General features: G+C 41.2%; 1 protein-coding gene across 2 annotated transcripts in view; it reads left to right on the top strand.

Annotated features, from left to right (window-relative positions):
- The first annotated feature begins 2,761 nt into the window (after positions 1–2,761).
- The window catches only part of LOC121688789 (alpha-2-macroglobulin-like), a 29,111-nt gene continuing 10,450 nt past the window's right edge, over positions 2,762–21,422 (top strand). Inside the window, exons 1-20 of one of the 2 annotated variants that reach the window (XM_042068625.1) lie at positions 2,762–2,912; positions 3,864–4,044; positions 5,381–5,540; positions 6,176–6,228; positions 6,375–6,395; positions 6,497–6,662; positions 6,979–7,063; positions 7,307–7,433; positions 7,912–8,032; positions 8,175–8,284; positions 9,465–9,638; positions 14,989–15,219; positions 15,313–15,525; positions 16,625–16,774; positions 16,872–17,024; positions 17,331–17,418; positions 17,529–17,661; positions 17,819–18,044; positions 18,324–18,450; positions 18,535–18,656. In XM_042068625.1, coding sequence (XP_041924559.1) covers positions 2,830–2,912; positions 3,864–4,044; positions 5,381–5,540; positions 6,176–6,228; positions 6,375–6,395; positions 6,497–6,662; positions 6,979–7,063; positions 7,307–7,433; positions 7,912–8,032; positions 8,175–8,284; positions 9,465–9,638; positions 14,989–15,219; positions 15,313–15,525; positions 16,625–16,774; positions 16,872–17,024; positions 17,331–17,418; positions 17,529–17,661; positions 17,819–18,044; positions 18,324–18,450; positions 18,535–18,656 — 2,724 coding nt within the window. In that variant the 5' untranslated portion in view covers positions 2,762–2,829. The remainder of the gene's footprint in view (positions 2,913–3,863; positions 4,045–5,380; positions 5,541–6,175; positions 6,229–6,374; positions 6,396–6,496; positions 6,663–6,978; positions 7,064–7,306; positions 7,434–7,911; positions 8,033–8,174; positions 8,285–9,464; positions 9,639–14,988; positions 15,220–15,312; positions 15,526–16,624; positions 16,775–16,871; positions 17,025–17,330; positions 17,419–17,528; positions 17,662–17,818; positions 18,045–18,323; positions 18,451–18,534; positions 18,657–21,422) is intronic. The other variant, XM_042068624.1, reaches the window with a different exon arrangement.

Below are 21,422 nucleotides of genomic sequence, written 5' to 3'. Positions count from 1 at the left end.
TTGTTTGTCACTTAAACCTGCCGGAAGTCTACCAGTACATAATTTTGACATGCTAGACTTTTCATCCTGGAGTCATGGCACGTCACAGACAATAAAACACTCGACGTGGAGTGTCAATTGTAAGACGCACTCCTTCTTCAATGTCATTCCCGACCTTTTCATAATCAAGTACAACTCTAAAAATGTATTGGCTACAACAAAATCAGGCTGAAATAGTGTAATCTGACCCCAATCTGTGCTAATGTCTAACTGTCTAATAAGGGACTCTAAGGACACTGTTGCTGACCTGTCGTAATACGACCACTGAGTATGAGTGGCTCAAACTGAAAGGCAGTTTATGTAGAACCTTAAGTTTATACATAACATTATAGCCAGCAGGTCATTACTGACCTATAGGGCTAGGGGTTGCTGGTGCGTCCCACTCTCTGTAGAGGTTGTAAATCCAATAACTGCTTTGCTGTTGTACACATCAGCTAGGCACAGCATTCTCATACAGTTACATTATTGACACCTTTAGCAAGACACAACATTCTTCCTAAATTCAATCTCTGAGAGGTCCCCTGCACATTCTAAAGTGCATGAGAGGCCTCTGGGTTACATGACACATAAACTAATCAGCGAGCTCAATCTGATTGGGTAAAGCCCACTTAAGCAGCAGAATGACTGGGTGGGAATGAGCAATAACTGAGGCATCAATGAGATTAACATCAAGAAATACAATATAAACTTGCTGCACAAGCAATAGGGAGGAGCTGAGGAGAAATGTGATGACTGCTGTCAAATAGGTAGGTTACTAAGAGGTATTGCATCATAAGAGGTTCAAATGGACAAAGTATCTGTCATGGAGAGAGTGACAGAGACCTTTGTTTAGGTAAAAGAAATTGAGCTCCATGTCTCCTGTGGGTTTGGTTGAGTCTAATCAGTACTGGTGTGTGAGATTAACATGTCTCTGTGTGTGTGGCACCAGACATATGCACGACATAAAGTAGCCACCAGAGTGTCTGTTCCTCAGCCCCCTCTCCCTTACGCTCCTGCCTGCTCCACATATCACCAAAGCATTCCTCTCTCTGTTTGTTTCTGTAAACGGTGAAAAGGGCACTCTCCTCAGAGGCCCAGAGTAAATACGGCCAAAAAACAACTTTTCAGCAAAGCTTTTGTCGGACGCTCTGTTTCTGTCTTCTTCTGTCGCTCATGTGGAAATACTACTGTATATTGGACAAGAGACTTTTTGTTTAAACCTGTTATGGGACAGTGTGCCTTCCACAGTACACCTACCCCCCCCCCCCCCCCATTCTAAATCAATTGTACAGTACCCTCCAGAATTATTGGCACCTTTGGTAAAGTCGACTAAAATAATCTTTTAGCAATTTATTGTACTCTCACAATGAAAACAATGAGAAATAAATCCACCCTTGAAGGGAAGGACATTTATTCTGAGATAAAGGAAAATCTCATAAAGAAATAAATCACTGGCACCCCTAGAAAAATCTTTTCCCTTGCTTTGTATTCTCCAACTTTATGGGGTGTCATAGGAGAATATTACAAGCTGTTTTATTGGCAAAGGGAGGCTTAAGAAGATGTTACAAGCAGGGGTGCCAATAATTTTAAGAGACTAAAGAGACATGTTTTTGTTAAAAAATATTTATTTATTTATGAGATTTTTCTTTTTCTTAAAATAAAATTGCTTCCCTTCGAGGTTTGATATTTCCTCATTGTTTTCATTGTGAGATTGAAATAAATTATATTTTACAACAGATTATTTTTTATTAGTCAGTTTTAGCAGAGGGGCCAATAATATGGAGGGTATTGTATGCACCACATTGCTATGTAGCATAGTAATAATCCATACCCATACAGATTGTACATGGGAATTCATGTACAATCTGTATAGTGCTTTACATTGTCAAATTAATGTTACTATGTCACAATTAAATTTAATCAAAATTGGTCTCCTCCCCCTTCTCCGCCTTTGGTGCTACCATACTTATAGCTGCAGTGAATACCCTTAGCAATAAGTAGATGCAGTATAAAATATCCACAAGAATTCATACAGTATAAATATAATATTCATGTTGTTTTATCCCATATAAGTTGTGCAGATGTAAATCCATCTTATACACACAACCAACAAAGTGTAATTATTCCATATTTTGTGTAGTCATTCTACATAAGAACCCCTGATATACAATTAACTCCCTGTATTCATGATACACTATTAGTTCACAAAGAAAATTGGTGTCCTTAAAGGTTGGATTTTTCCGCATTTTGTTAATTAAGGCATTAAGATTAATTTCCAAAAGACGATTTTTTAGCTTTAGCATGTGTATGCACAGGTTATGTAAACTTATGAGCACAACTGTATTTGAAGGGTTCAGATGCAAAAGCCTCTAAATGCCACCTATGTCAAAAATGAGATAAAGATGGTGAGGGGATGCTCTCCACACATAGTATACGCTAATCAAATAATTTAACTTCTAAACCCACTAAATACCACTCTCTTCCTGGTCTGAAATATCGATTTATAGGTAAAAACCTATAGGAACCTGAATTTAAATGCTCATTTAAAAGAAAAGTGGTCAGACGGATTTAGAGGGTTTTGCATCTGAACTCTTCATTTATTGATACTTTTCCAGTAAAAGACTATAGGTCATATTGGCACGATGACTCACCAAAAAATATGCTAGTGGTGTAACGGCAGGTTAATCATTGGGCCGTGTGTGTTTGTGAAAGGGGGTGTTGATTCCATCAGGCAGTTGAAATATAAGGCTGTTCAGTGCAGAGGAACAGCACTGCTGTGTGAGACTCTCCCCTGCAGACAGGCTCAGTAGAATGGCCCTCACCAGGATCCTGATTGCTGGAGGGCTGCTGAGCTGCCTCTACACTTTCTGCTCCTCCACAGCAACACCAGATCCGTGAGTACAGCCCTCTCCACACAGCTCACTCCCCTTAATTATGACCGCCGCGCAGCGAAGTTTGTCCAAATTCCCGGGACACTGTAAGACCGGGGTACACGAAACTTAGTGGGCATGTACCCCCACATGGATAGCATGGAACCATCGCTTTTCGTTTTTATCTGTAGCCCCCCCGCTGGACTGGACCCCCGAAAGGAGGGTAGGGCAGACACAGTTTTCTGTGAATATCTTGAGAACCGTAGGTCCTAGGATGACCAATTATTTGCGTATGTTTGCCTCCAGGGGTCATGTAAACCCATTCCATATTCACACATGTGCATAAACAGATACACACGCACACACATACATTCACAGTAATCCGACGCATACTCACACAGTAGACATATATACGCATGCATGCACTTGCACACACACAGGCACATAAACAGGCAAACACACACATGCACGCACACACACCCACCCACACACACATAAACATGTACACGCACACATGCACTAAATTCAAGAATTTCTCAGAATTATGAACAGGCAAGATGGGGGTGGGGTTGTATAAAATGTATATTACATGTGAAATCTATGAACTAATCATGTTTTGGTACTTGTTGTCTAGCAGATACCAGTGAGAATTGAGTGTGCATAATGCAATTCAGTGAGACAGTTAGAATCATATATGCCTTTCAGCGTGACTTATTTTTGTGGAAAACATGTGCTGGACTGGGCGGCGGTCATATTTTGTACCGCTCTGCGGTACATCTAGTATTTCTGCATTTCAGGCATTTCATTGCATTTGACACGAATGAAGATCTTCAGCGTTGCTATACATACTCAGAACTATACGCAAGTAATAATGCTAACTGCTAATATATGCTAATTGAGTTTTAAACCACTGAGGTTTAATAATGCAATGGGAAAGAGTTACTGTACACTCCATCAATTGTATGTTCTCCTTAGGTCTTTCCTGGTGACCTTTCCTGCCCAGATATGGTCAGAGTCCGAAGCCAAACTCTGTGCCAGCCTCTTGAGTCCAAACGAGACTCTGCTCATGTCCATATATCTGACCAATGGAGATGAGAAGAAGATGCTGCACCAGGAAACATCAGACAAGGACTTTCACCGCTGCTTCCAGTTCCAGGTCAGTATGATGATGATCTTGACTGACAGAGGACTGAACAATTTTAAAGCTTGCAGTTACACCCAGAATTAGGGACAGTCCACACCTCACTAGACTCTTCCAAAGGGTTTGTGTAGATGCTGACTTATTAGACAGCAGACATTTCCATTTACAGCAGACAAGCCATCTCTACAGCGTGGAGAAAACTCTCTTCCACCCACTAGCACTAATTAAGTAATTAATTACAGTTTTTCTCAGTCAGTTTTGTGCATTTCTCTGTTCAGAATTGAAATTCTCAAGACTGCTTGTTCATACACCATATAATCTTCTCACTTGTGCACATCTTAAACACTATTTTAATTTATTTGTACAAACAGCAAATGTTTAGTACATTCCTGCACTTGATTGTGTAAAAATGTCTGCTGTTTTTCACATTTCCGATTGCTACTGTCACGTTGATCAAAATGCATTATACTGGTTTCATGCTGAATAGTCCTACATTACTTGAATCATTACATGTAAAAGTGTTGAACATAGCTGCCATAACTAGTTGTCACAGTCTGTCTAGCATGTTAACATGTGACCTGACAGCCAAGAATGAAATAGAAAGATTTGCACCAAAGCAACTAAGCAACAAACAAACAAAGCATCCCACCTCTATAACATATACCTCAGGTGGCTTTAAACACCATGTTCTATTCTCTAGTCTACACCTAACTTATTAATTTATCATGTATACAGACCTTACTGTTCTGTAACTGACCCTAGGCAGATGGGTCAGGCCCTTGAGTCGTGGATCTGCTTGAGGTTTCTTCCTGTATGTATCTCCAATTCTAGGGAGTTTTTCCTCGCCCCTGTTACTCATTAGCCTGGGTTTTCCCATGCTGCCTTACGCAAGCGATTTTATTCACGCTGCTAGGCAGCCTGGATGCCATGGAGCAAATTTTCGCCTCAGTTAGGGGACCAATCACAGAACGGAGGGAGGGCAGCAAGACGATGACGACACACCGAAGCCGTTATGAGCTACGTACAGACACATTTGATAGACATTCGTAGCACCCAATAAACGGCTCTGGGCATTCATAAACCACGTTTCAAATACGAGAAAATTAATGTCTAGTTCCCAGACCCCATCTCAATGAGATGAGGTCTGACGTTAGCCAGGCTAGTTACTCATGGGCCTTCTCTGATTGCTTAACACTCTAAAGCGCCATGAGACATGCGTAATGTTTTGGCGCTATATAAGTGAAATTGAAATTGGAAAAACCGTAATCAATACCCCTTTGTGTACATAATATGTACTACAGATGCATGATTGCCTCTATTTCTGACTCTCGCCCTGGTGTACACTTTACAGGCCCCTTTGGTGAAAGAAGGATCTGTACAGAAAATCACAGTAGAGGTCAAAGGTCAAACATCTTACTGGACCTCAGAAAGTCGGGTGAAGTTTAGGCCAAAACCTGCTCCCGTAACCTTCATCCAGACAGATAAACCCATATACACCCCAGGCCAAACAGGTATGTCCACACAGCACACTGCCTCACATAGAGCTCAAGAATTTATCTAAAACTTCTCTATTCAAGTGGGACACTGTGGCACAACAGTACTGTGCCCATATCATGTATTTGTCCAAGTGCCTACGGTGACCCAAGTTCGAATCCGACCTGCAGTTATTTGCCGATCCCACCACATCTTTCTTCCACTAACTTCCTGTCACTCTTCACGGTCCTGTCCACAAAAAGCACAACAAATATACTTAGAACTATGTTAAGTAGGGCATGATCTTACATTACATTACATTACATTACATTTGGCTGACGCATTTTTAGCCAAAGCGACTAACAACATGGTAAACAGTTTAAGTTTTAAAGCAATTCTCAACAATTTAAAAAATGGTAGAGTACAGTAAGAATAAGCGCATCAATGAGAGCTGTTTTTAATAGTTACGTGTCAGTTCAAGGCAGCTGGTAAGTGCTAGGATCAGCAAGACTTGTTGTAAGTAAGTAAGTAAGTAAGTTGTATCTTATGTCCACAACAAACACGATACAACACGTTAGTAACATTTTCCCGTGCAACTGGTTGTAAAGATCTTTATAACATGATCCTAAACATTTTCTAGATTCAGACATTTCCCCATTTAACTTTCCCACAGTGCATTTCAGAGTGGTCACCATGGACACTAAATTCATACCGCTAGATCAGGAGGTGAGTATTTCAAGATTTTGAAAAACTGTTGAATCATGGGGTCATTTAAGGTCATTTCTAAAAGAGTGCTGCACACAGAGACTTTTTCTTTTTTGGTCCCACTCGAAAGTGAACTTGTAGATTAACTTACTGTCTCTCTTTTACAGTACCATACCATGTCACTGACAGTAAGTCAACAGTCGGATCATAGTTTTTCAAGGAAATACATCATAATAAATAATTGGTCATTAGTGGTCCTGGCAGTAAACATATTTCTGACATTTAACAGGACAGCCATGGCAACACCATTGGCCAGTGGCTGAATGTGACGTCAGAGCGTAAGATAGTGCAGCTGTCTCACGCCCTAAACCCTGAGGCAGCCCGGGGTCACTACACGCTGTCAACACATACACACGACCGCATACGATCCCACAGGTTCCAGGTGCAAAAATATGGTATGTTTGGCCAGAGAAGAATGGTATGGAGGTATGGAAGAAACAAGAAATTTGAGTTTTGTTTGGATGTGAATGGCATGGGGTTATGAACATACAGTAGTGACATTTGTTATGTGAAATACATAAATGTCAGATTCTGGCCTTTTGTGTACATTGTGGTGCTGGATGATGTTCAGTAATATCTGTGATTTTTGGTGTGTGATGTTCAGTAATGTCTGTGAATTTTGGTGTGTGATGTTCAGTAATGTATGATTTGTGGTTTGTGATGTTCACCATGTCTAATTGCGAGTCCGTCTGGTCTCTTTACTGTGGTCAGTTTTACCCAAGTTTGACGTAACGACTAAAGTCCCAGAACAAGTAAGCGTTGGGGCAGAAGAAATGACATTGGAAGTGTGTGCAAAGTAAGTTAGTTAATGTGTCACTTTTTGTTCATCATGACACAACACTGTAATGGAATTATTCTGTTGATGATCAATATAGAATAACGTCCACTGACAAATTTCCCCTCTAGGGTTAACCAGAAGTTTTATCACGGCTAGCATCGACTAACATGTTTTGTAGCTCTTTAAGGATATTCAGGTGTTTTAATGTGTCTTTGCTGTGTCTGTGGCCTGTGATATAGCCTACACTGCTGTTGTTCTCAGGTACACCTTTGGCCAGCCTGTCCCAGGGATGGCCTCCATGTCACTGTGTCGAAACGCTAGTATGGACTACATGTATAATGACAGTGACGAGCTTGTAGAAGGCATCTGTCTCACACACTCAGCTGAGGTAAGGATGGTCATCACACCTGAGGAGAGAGAGAAACAAAATGAATGATGAAATGCACACCCAAAGGTGCCAGTTACAGTAGGATGATATCAGAAAAGAATGAGTAGCCACACGTAATAGTAAAAGACAAATCAGTCTGCATCTACTCTTTAAATTAACTGTGAAAAGAGACCCAAAATAAGAACTTTTAAAGGATCTTTATTTTAGTCCTTTGATTTTAACGTTTGTGCCCACATCAGAGACATGTGGGCACATGTGGGCAGAATACCCAAAGGTCCTGCATAATTAGGTGTAGAACAATACAGTAACAAAAAAATAGACTGCACAAATTTTTTTTAACACATTATTCAAACAGCCTCCGGTCATCTCTCACTCACTCTGCATCAGGAAAAAAACCTAACACACCCCTGAGAGCTTGAGTGTGTGACGGTCATTTCAGAGGTGTGTGTGTGTGTGCGTGTGTGTCTGATCTCTGCAGATGAAGGCCTCTGGCTGTGCCTCTTTCATTGTTCGTGTGTCTGAACTCACTCAAGGTCCCTCTGCAACGAAACTGAGGGACACCCTTACTTTCAACGTCACCGTGGCTGAGGAAGGGACAGGTGAGTCACTATTGGTGGACTAGAGACATCTCTGTGCTCATCTGATAGTTTTGTTTTTTATTTATCCTTTATTTTACCAGGTGAGTCCCAGATCTTAGATGTTAGATAACTGCAGGGTTTGTCGTTTTCCTGTATTCTTTAGGCATCAGTAGGTCAACAGAGAATTCTATAACGGTAGACTTCTCCATTGGGAAAGTCACATTTGAAGAACTACCCACTCTTATTGAGGAGAAAGCAGTTATGAAGGGCAAGGTGAGTCCAGCCGCCAATCACATCACATCATGATATAAGTTCACAAGAACCACCAATCACATCACAGTTTAAATACAAGCTCATCCATTTACACCAGTGGTCCCTAAACTACGGCCCGCCACCTCATTTTGGGTGGCCCCCCAAAACATGTCCGTGGCATATAGCAACCGGCCCACACGGGAGTACGACATCGTCAAACTATAACCTCCGCAATTTCCCCCATTCATTCTCTATGGAGAGTCTTAACAGTACACATGTAATACTCTTTTTGTCCACTGGTGGTTGTTTTGCCGCTGTTTCGCGTTTGCCATCAAAAATGGAATGAAATGTAGGCCTATCTGCAAACAATGTAATGAGGCCTATGCTGACTGCATCAGTGCTCAAAGTATTCTAAAAGTGTATCAATGAATTGTTAATAACTAACTAACTTATATTCAAGTCATTTTTCTGGGACTTTCTGGGATAATTATTTTTATTTGTTCAAATGTTGAATGGTGGTCATTTCAGACCACTTCAGCACTTCATAAAATTCTCATAGTTTGAGAACTTTACATTTTCAGAGTTCAGAGTTTACACATTTTTAATGAAATATACTTTTGGGACTACCTGCTAATACTTTTGGGAATGCAAAAGTCTTTTTATTAGTATTATTTAATTTGAGTTACATTTTACACTGATATGGCATGATGGCAATATAAACACAGCTAACAATGGTATTAAATTGCAAAAGCCTATAGATTAAATGTAATGGAATATTCAACTAAGGTAGACTGCTGTTGTTCACAGCACTAAGCTATTTATGGTTACTGATATACTCCGAGTCTCTGGCCCTCTCTTACAGCCAGGCATAGTAAGCTGGCCCTCGGAAGAAAAAGTTTGGGGACCACTGATTTACATTATTTGTAATGTACCTGATTCTCTTATCCAGAGAGTACAGTGAATTAACCACAGGGATATTCCCCTTGGAGCAACTCAGAATTAAGTCTTGTGCTCAGGGGCACAATGGTTGTGGCCCCTAGGATTGAACTCACAACCAAATTAAACCCCAGATCTAGAACAACTAGAGAACCTCCACACATTACATCTAACTGTAAACACACGCTTGGGCCACAAAATTAAAACAAAAGGTGAAGTTCTGGTCCATTCTCTATTACACTGTGTGCTTATACTCTCTGAAAAGGTCAGAGCAACACATTACAATGGAACAGGAATCGCCCATAAGACTATCCACCTGATGATGCGCCAAGCCCCCAGCTATGAGTCCAGCCTGCTCCAGAACCTGACCACAGACGCTGATGGACTGGCCCACTTCTCTTTCAACACGACTCCTTTCCCCGGAGACATTGAGCTCATCGTAAGTTGTCTTGTAGCGCCCATTTACACTAACACATACGTTCAGCATAAAGAGATTAGCAGAGTCAACATAACCCATTAAAGTCCCCAAGTTTACTATGAGTAAACCTAACACTACACGCAAACTTAACTTGAGTGGGCTATGTTGAGGGTGATAAGGTTTTTATACAGTACAGGTGATGGCTGTTTGGAAGAAGACATACTGTATCCAATTTGGCCATCACACCACTATTTTGTAGCATGTAGCATGTTCTATCACCCTAGTCATATCAGCTACAAGAAACAGTGACCATTATGCTGCCAGGGGCCAAAATAGACAAGACGTCTATTTTATGCAAATGCTGAGTAATGCAACAATCGAATTAAAGGCAGCGTGGCGTATGTTGCTTCAAACTTTATACAAAAATGTATCCAAGATGACGGAGCTAACTCATATGCCAGTATTTCCATTTGAAACAAATAAGTTCAGGATCTTGTAAAAGCGAGAAAAATTAAATCTAAAAATCTAAAAACAGTTTTTGTAACCAAAAAATATATCTATGTCATATGGCATGCTGTATCAAATCATCTAATGTCTGTGAGCTTATTGTGCCGTCTGTGCTTTCTTCCAAACACACGTCTCAGTCTGCTACCACTCTGTAAAGTTCAAAGGACAGAATCTGCCTGACGGATCTCATTCCTAAGGTCCAAAAACCTCTTGTTGAACAGCTAAACAAAAACCAATGCTCACAATACTTGCTGAACAATCAGTATTGATCAGTCCATGGTTCACAAGTCCAAACCACCCATGTCAAACATTTACTGGTACCACAACTGCAGAACTCACACAATCAATTCACATAAACCTCTCCTGTACAAGTAGACCACCAAAACCGTATTCACAAGATGCATCCTTTATTGTTCTCTTTCAATAGACCCTTTCAAGAGAGTTCCATTATCAGCATCATAGTTGGCCCCACTAGGCTTCCTTTTTAACATTCTATATGTTATCTTAGGGTACGTTCAGACTACCCTCTCAGTACGTCTCAGCTACCGGCGTCCATTTTACATTATAACCCTATGAAGTAGACCGTGTTTTCAAAAAAGTCGTCGGCTTCTTTTAAAACGCGACTGCAACCGTCTTTTTCTGCAGCTCAGAAGTTGAGAAATTTTCAACTTCTAGCGGAAAAACACCATACGTCATGCTGTCTTTTTTACGGATGACCAATCACAAGCAGATTACCGAGACCTGTGGTTTCCCATGACAACCAAGTAAAAAATGGAGAAGGTGACACCGGTCGAGAGACTCGTTTTAGTGTCTGATTATAGGGAACTGTTTGACATGACTTCACACCTTTACCATAACATACCAAAAGCAATAGCCAACGTGAGTTTTCTCTTCCGCGACATTTTGTACCCACACGTAACGTTAGCCACTTTGTCTATCGCAAAAAGACGCTTCCGGCTGCTTTTTGGAACAAGAACGCTGGCAGATTTTTTTTTTTCAAACTGAAAAAGCGGTCTGCATAACTTCTTTTGTCAGAAAAAGACGCTAAGTCTGAACGTACCCTTAAAGGTGCGATTTGTAGGATTGTTACCGAACGTTCTGTAGGCCAAAATCAAAACACTGGTGACCGTTCTCAAGACTACCAGACGCGAGCCTCTTCTGGGTTGCCAGAGGTAATGAAGACTTAGCTAACGTTAGTTGACCTGCAGCTGCTTTAACATTTCTCCAACCATGACCCAGCTACACATTACGGAAACAGTGAAAACAAAAAATACCTCTCTAACCAACATAACATCAATGCAGATGAAGTTTAGCTAGGCTACCTGTTGTGGAGAAATATGGCCAGCTCTGCGTCAGACTTGATATTCTTCATTTGACGAAGACGTCACCATCTCAGGAAGCTCCTCCGATGCCCACTTAATTTGTTTCTTGTTTTAAAGGAGAATTCCGGTGTGATATTGACCTAAAGTGTGTTGAAACATGATACCGAGTGTGAACGTATGTCTCATAGCCCATCTCGGCTTGTCCCCTGCACTCCAAAATCTGGCGCTAGTTAGCCGATGCTACCAACAGCTTTTTCAATAGTGGTGCTTCGGCATCGGGCTAGTCATGCAAATAAATCACTGTTTTACACCATTTACAAGGCTCAATATATCTCCACACTTGATTGGTAGACTTCCGAGGACCCTGACATTTAAAACGAGACATTGAGAACTTTGAAAAAGCACTGGTAGTTTACTTACAAGACGATTTATACAGACAGCTACTGGAAAAAACTGGAATCCATGCATTTACACAGAATTATTTTTGGAATCTGATCCCTTATCATACCTGTTCATTCTTACTCATCGCTCGACTTATCGTGACTAAATTCAAGATGGCTGCAAACGCTAAACTTCGTGAAGATACTGTCTGTATAAATCGTCTTGTAAGTAAACTACCAGTGCTTTTTCAAAGTTCTCAATGTCTCGTTTTAAATGTCAGGGCCCTCGGAAGTCTACCAATGAAGTGTGGAGATACATTGAGCCTCGTAAATGGTGTAAAACAGTGATTTATTTGCATGGCTAGCCCGATGCCGAAGCACCACCATTGAAAAAGCTGTTGGTAGCATCGGCTAATTAGCGCCAGATTTTGGAGTGCAGGGGACAAGCCAAGATGGGCTATGAGACATACGTTCACACTCGGTATCATGTTTCAACACACTTTAGGTCAATATCACACCGGAATGCTCCTTTAATTTTGGAAATTTGCCTGCCTCTCATAGGTGTTCATGACTACAACTGACAGCTGTTGACAGTTGGCCTTTGCTAATTTGGCAACCCAAATAGGAGGACGCGCTAGCCCATTATTAATACGCTATTCTAGAATTAATCATTCAAAACATAAACGAAAATTCCAAGAGATTCCGCCCCGTAACTCATTTTTTTTTCATGGGTTTTACGGGTTAGAGTAATGTTGTCAAACAAGCCATTACTTCAATTCATTGTGTTTTCTTACTCTCTGACAACATATGGTGATCATTTTTGGAATGGTTACAGTTTATTTTCCATTATTTCCTACATACTGGACCTTTAATGCAGAGGAAGTAGATTGGGGCCCAAATAGAATGTTCAAGCATTGTTTTTGTTTTTATTGTTGAAAGGGTCAATAGGCTACATCTTGGGATGTAATGAACGTGTAAACCTCTGCAGTCTGCACCACATGTGCTCCTCTCCATCTCAACATCTCAATGAAGGCAGTAGCCTGGAAACCCTGGTAATCTAGAAAGTTTAAAGGAATTATCCGGAGTAAAATGCACTTTAGATTAATTTACGGATGATTGGGAGTATATACGTTGAGTTGACATCAAAATCATGTCATTCGGATGTGTTTTGAGAAAGTTCGATTTTACCGTTTTTAGTTAAAACTCGTTAGCCTGGCAGTGACCAGGGCATGTCATTTCGCCGCTACAAAACGCTATTTTTACACCTCTTCTACAGTTCCAAACAACATTACACATACGTGGTAGTGAGTAGAGGGTCCCTAAAGCCAAACCGAAGTATCCCGAGGTCTTTATGTGGTCGGATAGAGAGTCCAGAATGAATTTCATCAAGCCAGTACCTTTCCGGAAATGTTGCTGCTGCAGCTGGCATCTTTAGGGGAAAGTCCGTAGGAGTCGATGTCAACTCAACGTATGTCAACTCATCGTATATACTCTCAATCATCCGTAAATTGATGTAAAGTGCATTTTACTCCCGATAATTCCTTTAAAACCACATAGCTCTCAATACAAATTTCAAGTTTTTGCCTGAAATTGCACTGTGCCTATTTAGAAGGCCATTGTTCCCACTTCTTCTGGGGCCTACCATCAAATGTTGGACCTCTATAGAAAGCTGAGAACCTCTAGTTTTCGTAGGAAACAGTCAACATAACCGTGTGATGTACTCACACAGAGTTACAGAGGCTAGAATATAGTTTTTTCTTTCTGCCGGATTACAAGCATCTCTGAACTGACCACATTTCAGCCCTCTGGGTCACTTGATATCCCTTAGAAACACAACTGAGCCCTAGCACCAGGTCTTGTGAGGCTGTGTGCAAAAGTAGATCAATATAGAATGAAAATATGAGTGCTTTATTTATTTGCCAAGGTATGCTCATGTGTTTTGTAAAATGCCTATGGAAACTCCCCATAGGACTTTTTATTATCCAAAATGCATACTGACACTCAAATGCTTACTGCACATGAACCCCTTTGTGTAGAAGCATAATCCTGGTCTCAAATGAAAGGTAACACTTTGAGGTTTCTTGTGGACTATTTAGATTGTATGTCAGGTGTTCTGATATAGACTGACTACACAAAATATGGAATAATTACAAAAAAGTATCTATTATTGCATTTACTTTGTTGGTTCAATGAGTGTGTATAAGATAAACTATACATCTGTACAACTAATATTGGATAATACAACATGAAGATTCAATTTCTATGGATTCTTGTGAATATTTCAGTACCCAATATGTTGCATCTACTTATGGTGCTGCAGCTACAGTACACTGCAGCCAGCCCAGAAGTCAGGGTAGCACCAAAAGCGGAGGAGGGGGAGGGGGGCATTTTGGATCAAATTTAATTGAGACATAATAAAATTAATCTGAAAATGTAAAGCACTATACAGATTGTACATGAAAAAAGTTGTCATTTTTGGATTCCCAAGAGCCAGAGCTTTGAAATGGTGTATAACATTACTATGCTACATAGCAATATAGTGCATACAATTGATTTAGAATGTTAAACTGTTAAGGGTCTGGCCACGAACAATGTGGCCACGAAAAATGCCCAACTCGAGGGGCGGCACCAAGCATGCATTTGAAAATCTCACTGCACGCAATTGGATAACACTAGACCATTGTTTACTCTGAATGATTCCGGACCTTCGACGCAATTTGATAACACTACGACCAATGTTTACTGATCTTCAACGTTGCAGCGCTGTCGTCATCTGTTTAGTTCGCCTCTGGCCCGCCTATATCAGATACACCGATGTGATTGGTTCCCCGCGATGCAAGGGACAAAAGTAACGTGCATCATTACTCATTGCCAGAGTCTCATGCAGACACAATTCAAATTGTGTTCTCACAAGAACTCTGGATTTCCAGGGTAGGGCTTTAACACTCTGGTAACCCAATGCTAGCTCTCAATGTAATTGTATTCATGCAAGATAGATAAACGACAACACAAGAGACAGTTATTGAAGCCTCTGTCACTGTTACTGTTAGGTTGTCACTGAAACCTCTGCCATTGCTGCTGTTAGGTACCTCATTGAGACTGGTCATAACTTGTTTTTACCAATATTTCAAGCTTATCACTAATCATGCCACTGTTTTCAAGGCAACCACTTTAATGGAAGACCATGTGCCATTCCGCACCCCTTACTACGATTCAGTTTCTAAGACGGTGTCCAGACTGAAGCTGGCATCACCACACACTCCTACATCCAGCTCTCTCAGCATCAACAAAATAGATGATCCTCTTCAGTGTGGTAAAGACGTACCCATCACCATTAAGTACACCTTCACTGGGGAGACTTTCAGCACTGACTCAGTGGATGTCATTTATATGGTATGTGGATCACAGATTACATTCCAGGCATCAAAACAGTCTTCTAAACTCTCTCTTTGGTTAGATGTCATTAGGTTTCTTTGTTTGTTGCAGGTTGTATCCAAAGGGCAGATTGTTCATCATGGATTCGCTGAGGCTTCAGTGAAAGGTTCCTCACCAGTAACTGAGGGTGAGGTGTTCTTCCAGCTGTTCGTCAGAGCTGAGAGGGCGCCCTCAGTGCACGTCCTGGCATACTGTGTCTTACCCAGTGAGACGGTCCTGGCTGATAGCAAAACCTTCTCAACAGAGAAGTGCTTCAGAAATAAGGTACCTCATCGTAACATCAGGTTTTACACCTGTAAGGTTTTATTATGACCGCCGCACAACGAAGCGGCGGTCATATAGGTTTAGTCAGATTTTTTTTTTTTTTTTTTATTGATTTTTTTATTTATTTTTTTTCGCATGCCCAAATTTCCGTCAATGATTCCTGGGACACTGAAAGACCGGGGTACACGAAACTTGGTGGGCATGTAACCCCACATGGATAGCATGGAACCATCGTTTTTCGTTTTTGATCTGTAGCCCCCCTGCTGGACTGGACCCCCCGAAAGGAGGGTAGGGCAGACACAGTTTTCTGTGAATATCTTGAGAACTGTAGGGCCTAGGATGACCATTTTTTTCCATATGATTGCCTCCAGGGGTCATGTTAACCCATTTCATATGCACACATGTGCACAAACAGATACACACACAAACACACACACATACATTCACAGTAATCATACGTATGACACATACTCACACAGTAGACATATGTACGCTTTCATGCACAGGCACATACGCAGGCACGCACACACACACACACACACATAACATAAACATAACACAAACAATCAAGAATTTCTCAGAATTATGAACAGGCAAGATGGAGGTGAGGTTGTATAAAATGAATTTTACATGTGAAATCTATGAACTAATCATGTTTTGGTACTTGTTGTCTAGCAGATACCAGTGAGAATTGAGTGTGGATAATGCAATTTAGTGAGACAGTTAAAATCATATAGGCCTTTCAGCGTGATTTCTTTTTGTGGAAAAAATGTGCTGGACTGGGCGGCGGTCATATTTTGTACCGCTCTGCGGTACATCTAGTTTTTCTATCTACTTGCTTTGCTCTACTTGTGCTGTAAACTGATTCACTACTATCTACTATCTGTGTCATCTCTCCATCTGAAAGCGTATCTGTCTAAAATAACTGTGGTCTTCACTAATGTCTGGCTTCAGATTTTTCTCTGTAAAAGTCAAATTACGTTGCTGATTCTTACAAAAAGCAAACCTTTCTTGACTTGTTTGTTTGGCATTACAGGTGTCGGTGCAGTTCCCCCCCCCCCCCCCCCCCCCAAAGTAAAACCTCCTGTCTACTACACAGGTGTCAGTGCAGTTCTCCCCCCCTAAAGCAGTTCCTGGAGAGGAGAGCTCCCTGCAGCTGTCAGCTCAGCCTGGCTCACTGTGTGGCCTCAGTGCTGTGGATCAGAGCATTTCTATCCTGGAGCCAGGGAAGGGCCTAAATACAGACAAGGTTGATTGCATTAACATCATAACAAACCTGACACAAAACAATGCAACTTGATGCAATCCCACGTGGCCTTCACATGACCTTTACCATGTGGCTGCAGATTTTCGGTCTACTGCCTGACTTGGAGTCAAGAGTGAGTTACGATGTGGAAGATCCCGAGAAGTGTCTTCCTGTGAGGCCGAGGAGATCCGTGATGCCAGGCCCCTACTACCCTGGGAGTGGCTCACAGAAAGGGCCCACTGAAGCTTTCAAGGTAGTCAAATAATGGACGGTCACTATGGCATTGTCTCTCCATGGCTTTGTGATATTGCCTGTATTTTATTAGAAATGCATTGTAAAAACCAACCTGCTGCCTCTATACCCAACTCTGTGTAGCATTTTTATAAGACAATTAAGAAGCCATTAAACTATGTCCTCAAGTGAACAATAAAGGAACAATGGTGTTGCCTGGTCTAGATGGTGGGATGGTATTGCACTGCATTTTGTAAAATCAGTATTACACCAATCTGTTGTACTGTAAAATTGTTATTACATCTGTACCTGAATTTGTGTCCATCAGAGGCTGGGACTGAAAGCTATAACTAACCTGGTTGTGAAGAATCCCGACTGTTTATTGTTTAAGGGAAACAGATACGAACGGCATTTTGGTAAGGCTGAATTTCAGTCATTCTTTAAGTTGATCATGTATCTGTAAAGAGGGAGAGTTGTAGCACTATGCCTGAATGGAAACAGGTTCATAAGACATGTGTTTGTTTAGGTATGTATCGACATATGGAATTTGATTCTCAACCGGATATGGCCATGGCCATGCCTATGCTTGAAAATAGTCCACTCCAGACGGTTCGTACAGTATTCCCAGAGACGTGGATCTGGGACCTTGCAGAGGTCGGGTGAGTGGCCATGAATCAAACCTTTCACATCTCCATCCATGACCTTGACATTAAAAGACTACACACTTCTAGAAAGTGAGTGTAGCTCTGTCTGGTCTGCTGGAGTCTGAGACCTCTCCTGCATAGCCTTGTTCTGACCTGTGTGCTCTCTTCACAGGGAGTCTGGAGAAGCACGAGTCCCTCTCACTGTCCCTGACACCATCACCACCTGGGACACCGAGGCTTTCTGCCTGTCCCCCCAGGGCTTTGGTCTGGCCCCACCAGTTCAGCTCACAGTTTTCCAGCCCTTCTTCCTGGAGCTCTCCCTGCCGTACTCCATCATCCGTGGAGAGACCTTTGAGCTCAAAGCAACAGTTTTCAACTACCTGCCCAAGTGCATCATGGTATTACAACAAATCATACTCTGAGCATTTTTTAGCCATTTCTTGTTTTTAAAAAACAGGAATTACTTGGAAAGTGTCATACATTATGTTTGTTACATTACTGACTCTTCTGGCATCTTCAGTGTATTCTGATTGAATGTTACCCTGTAGCTCTGACTGTGTGTGTGTTGAGTGTGTATGTTAAACAACAACCCCTCTCTGTAGCTTTGAGTGTGTGTTATACATCAGCCCCTCTCTGTCGTTCTGAGTGTGTGTTAAATATGAACCCCTCTCTGGTAGGTCACAGTGACTCCAGCCTCTTCATCAGACTTCACTCTGACCCCCTCCTCTGATGGCCAGTACTCTTCCTGTCTGTGTGCAAATGGAAGGAAGACCTTCAAATGGACACTGGTGCCCTCTGTGCTTGGTGAGTATCGCTGAAACAGGAAAGTGACTTTATTAGACACTGATGCAGTTGAGTTGAAGGTGACCTGGGAAACTTGCATGACAGGAGAGATGGGCGTGACGGTGAGTGCTGCCGCTGAGCCGTCCCAGACTGTGTGTGGCAATGAGGTGGTGACCGTCCCAGAGAGAGGCCGCACAGATACAGTCACACGCTCCCTCAAGGTCAAGGTAGGCCTGCCAATATTCTTTAAAGGAACACGGCAACCTTTTGGGAAATAAACTTACTCTACCCCAGAGTTAGACAAGTGAATGCATACCCTTCTCTTCTCTGTGTGTGCAATATTCCAGTCTGAGACCGTTAGCCTAGCTTAGCATAATTCACTGGAAGTGGGTTACACCAGTTATAGTCCATGAGCCAGGGCCCTAAATTTGGGCCATCGGTATCATCTGGGGGGACAAATGCTATCATTGTTTTTTGGCAAGGTATACACCCCTAGTACTAGAAAAATCACGATAGCAGTGCTGGGGTGGTAGCGAAATCACTTTTTTCAGCTCATGAACCTACCCACCCCCAAAGATAAATTCCGTTTTTAAAATCTGGTGCATATCTTGTTTGTGCTCATGGTAGGGATATTGTCAATATGTTATAATATGGTGCTTGGTATCATTGGAAAGGGGGCCTTTTAGGCTTTCATTTAAGCCCAGTGCTGAATCTGTCTGACAAACACAGATGTCACATGACTTCTTTAAACCAGAAATAACCACATTTTCCGCCTAAACTATATGCTTTATTTTATCCCTGTGGCTTGAAAGAACACCAGGGACACAAAACTCAACAACTTCAATACTCAAGGCACTCTGATGATTCAGAAAATGTATAATATATACAATATAGCCATACTATTTATTTGTGAGAGCCTTAAATTAGACTTGTGTGGCCAGCACAAGTCTTCAAAATAGAATGGAGCCAATAGAATGGACAAATAGAATGCCCTATTAGTCCAGGGCCAAATGGCCTAGTTTTTGAGATACCTCCACCCAATCGTGTTTTTTATATTTTTGATATGTCTAGTTTATGAAATGGATTGTTGTATAAAAATATTTTACTGCACAACTAGTTTTTTGGATGGTATTTGAATCTTTCCCAAAACTGGAAATTGTGAAAATTCCAGATTCTGCAAAAAGTACATTATTTGCTTTGTCACATATATCTTTGAAAGTAATGATCAGAAACTCACCATATTTGGACTGTATGTTCCCAGGTCGTTGGCCCACACAATGAAGTGATAAATTAACCATTTTTTATGAGTATGTAGCAAAAACTTACCCTTCAACATACATGGAATGTAGGCGGACATTGAAAAGGTAATGCGAAATATGACAACCATGTTTATTTTAAATTGCTTTCAAAACAAAACAAAACAAAATTGAGCAATAAAACAACTTGTTCATTTCTAATGTAACATCGAAGAACAATGACAAAATACACAAGACAATGCAGGACAGGATAAGAAAAGTGCAAATTCAAAATGGGAAGGAGATACTATAGATTTCATTCAAAGGTAGTGCTTTCTTGAAGATACTTTGCTATTAGATTGAATTCAAATGTAGTGTTTTCATGAAGATATATATATATATATATATATATATATATATATATATATATATATATATATATATATATATATATATATATAAGCAATGTATATCTTCAAGTCCCACAGTATCTTGGCTTGGTCATTCTTGACCACCTTTGGAGGTGTATCCCATTTTGACTGCAGCCCATACTTAGCACAGATGTTCCTATATACTATCCCAGCCACCTGATTATGGCGCTCCATGTATGCCTTGCCTGCCAGCATCTTGCATCATGCTGTTATGTGTTGGACTGTCTCAGGGGCTTCCTTACACAGCGTGCACCTTTGATCTTGCCTTGCATGGTAGACCCCAGACTCTATTTTTCTTGTACTCAGGGCATGCTCTTGCGCTGCCATGATCAGTGCCTCTTTGCTGTCTGTCAGTCCAGCTGTATGGAGCCACTGGTAGGATTTCTCAATGTCAGCTACCTCCTCTATCTGTCGGTGGTAGGGTTCCTCCTCACACTCCTTTTTTCAGGTGTTTGCTGCCTGAAGTATTCACTAAAAGTATCCAATCACATGGGGCCATCTTCTGGATGTATTGGTGGATCTTAGTTGTTTCATCCTGGACACTCACTAGTCCTCGGCACGGTGTATCGATACTAAAAAGGTATCACGATGCCTTCACGCAAAAAAACGATATGATTTCCGACGTTTTTAGAATCGATACTTTATTAAAATAATAAAGTTCTGCGTCTGTGTGAACTACTGCTCTCACTGCTCCTTGTACGCATCTAGGCAAGTGGGTGTGTCAAGCAGGCATCTCTGAGTGAGTGAGTGCGCAGCTAATGTCAACAAAGTTTTTTGCAGACAGACACACCTTGTGGATAAAACAAAAGGTGAAGTGAAATCTGGAACTATATGGGACACATCGGGAATAGTGAAGGCAAGCCATCAGTACACAGAGGCCCGTTTGTAAAATATGTTTCAAAGTCATTTATAAGCAGTAGCCTAGGCTACGCATGGCTAAACACCTCGCAGACATATCCCAACATTTTTAAAGAGTTCAAAGAACGACAGGTTAACGAATATGCTATAGAAAACACCACTACATGGTTAGTGCCAAGTTCTTCTCTTCTGTTTAGTCTAGCCTAAGTGAAACGAGTAGGCCTATGGTTCTCTGGGATAAAGCGAACCTTCCTTCATCAATGAATTTTGACGAGACATAACGAGGTAATCATTTTGACGAGACAAAACGAGCTGTAGCCTAATCATAGGGTGCTAACGTGATGAAAGCGCAATGTTCACGCCAGAATATCATTACCATAACTTGTAAACAATCTATTTCATGTTCAGTCAGTACTACTGGTAATATTTGTCATGGCATGTAGACTGCAATTTGTTCAATAATTATTGC

The sequence above is a fragment of the Alosa sapidissima genome, chromosome 17 (assembly GCF_018492685.1).
Source record: "Alosa sapidissima isolate fAloSap1 chromosome 17, fAloSap1.pri, whole genome shotgun sequence".
Lineage (NCBI taxonomy): Eukaryota > Metazoa > Chordata > Actinopteri > Clupeiformes > Clupeidae > Alosa > Alosa sapidissima.
Note: the sequence above shows the minus strand (reverse complement) of the source record. Positions and strands in the feature narration are given on the sequence as shown.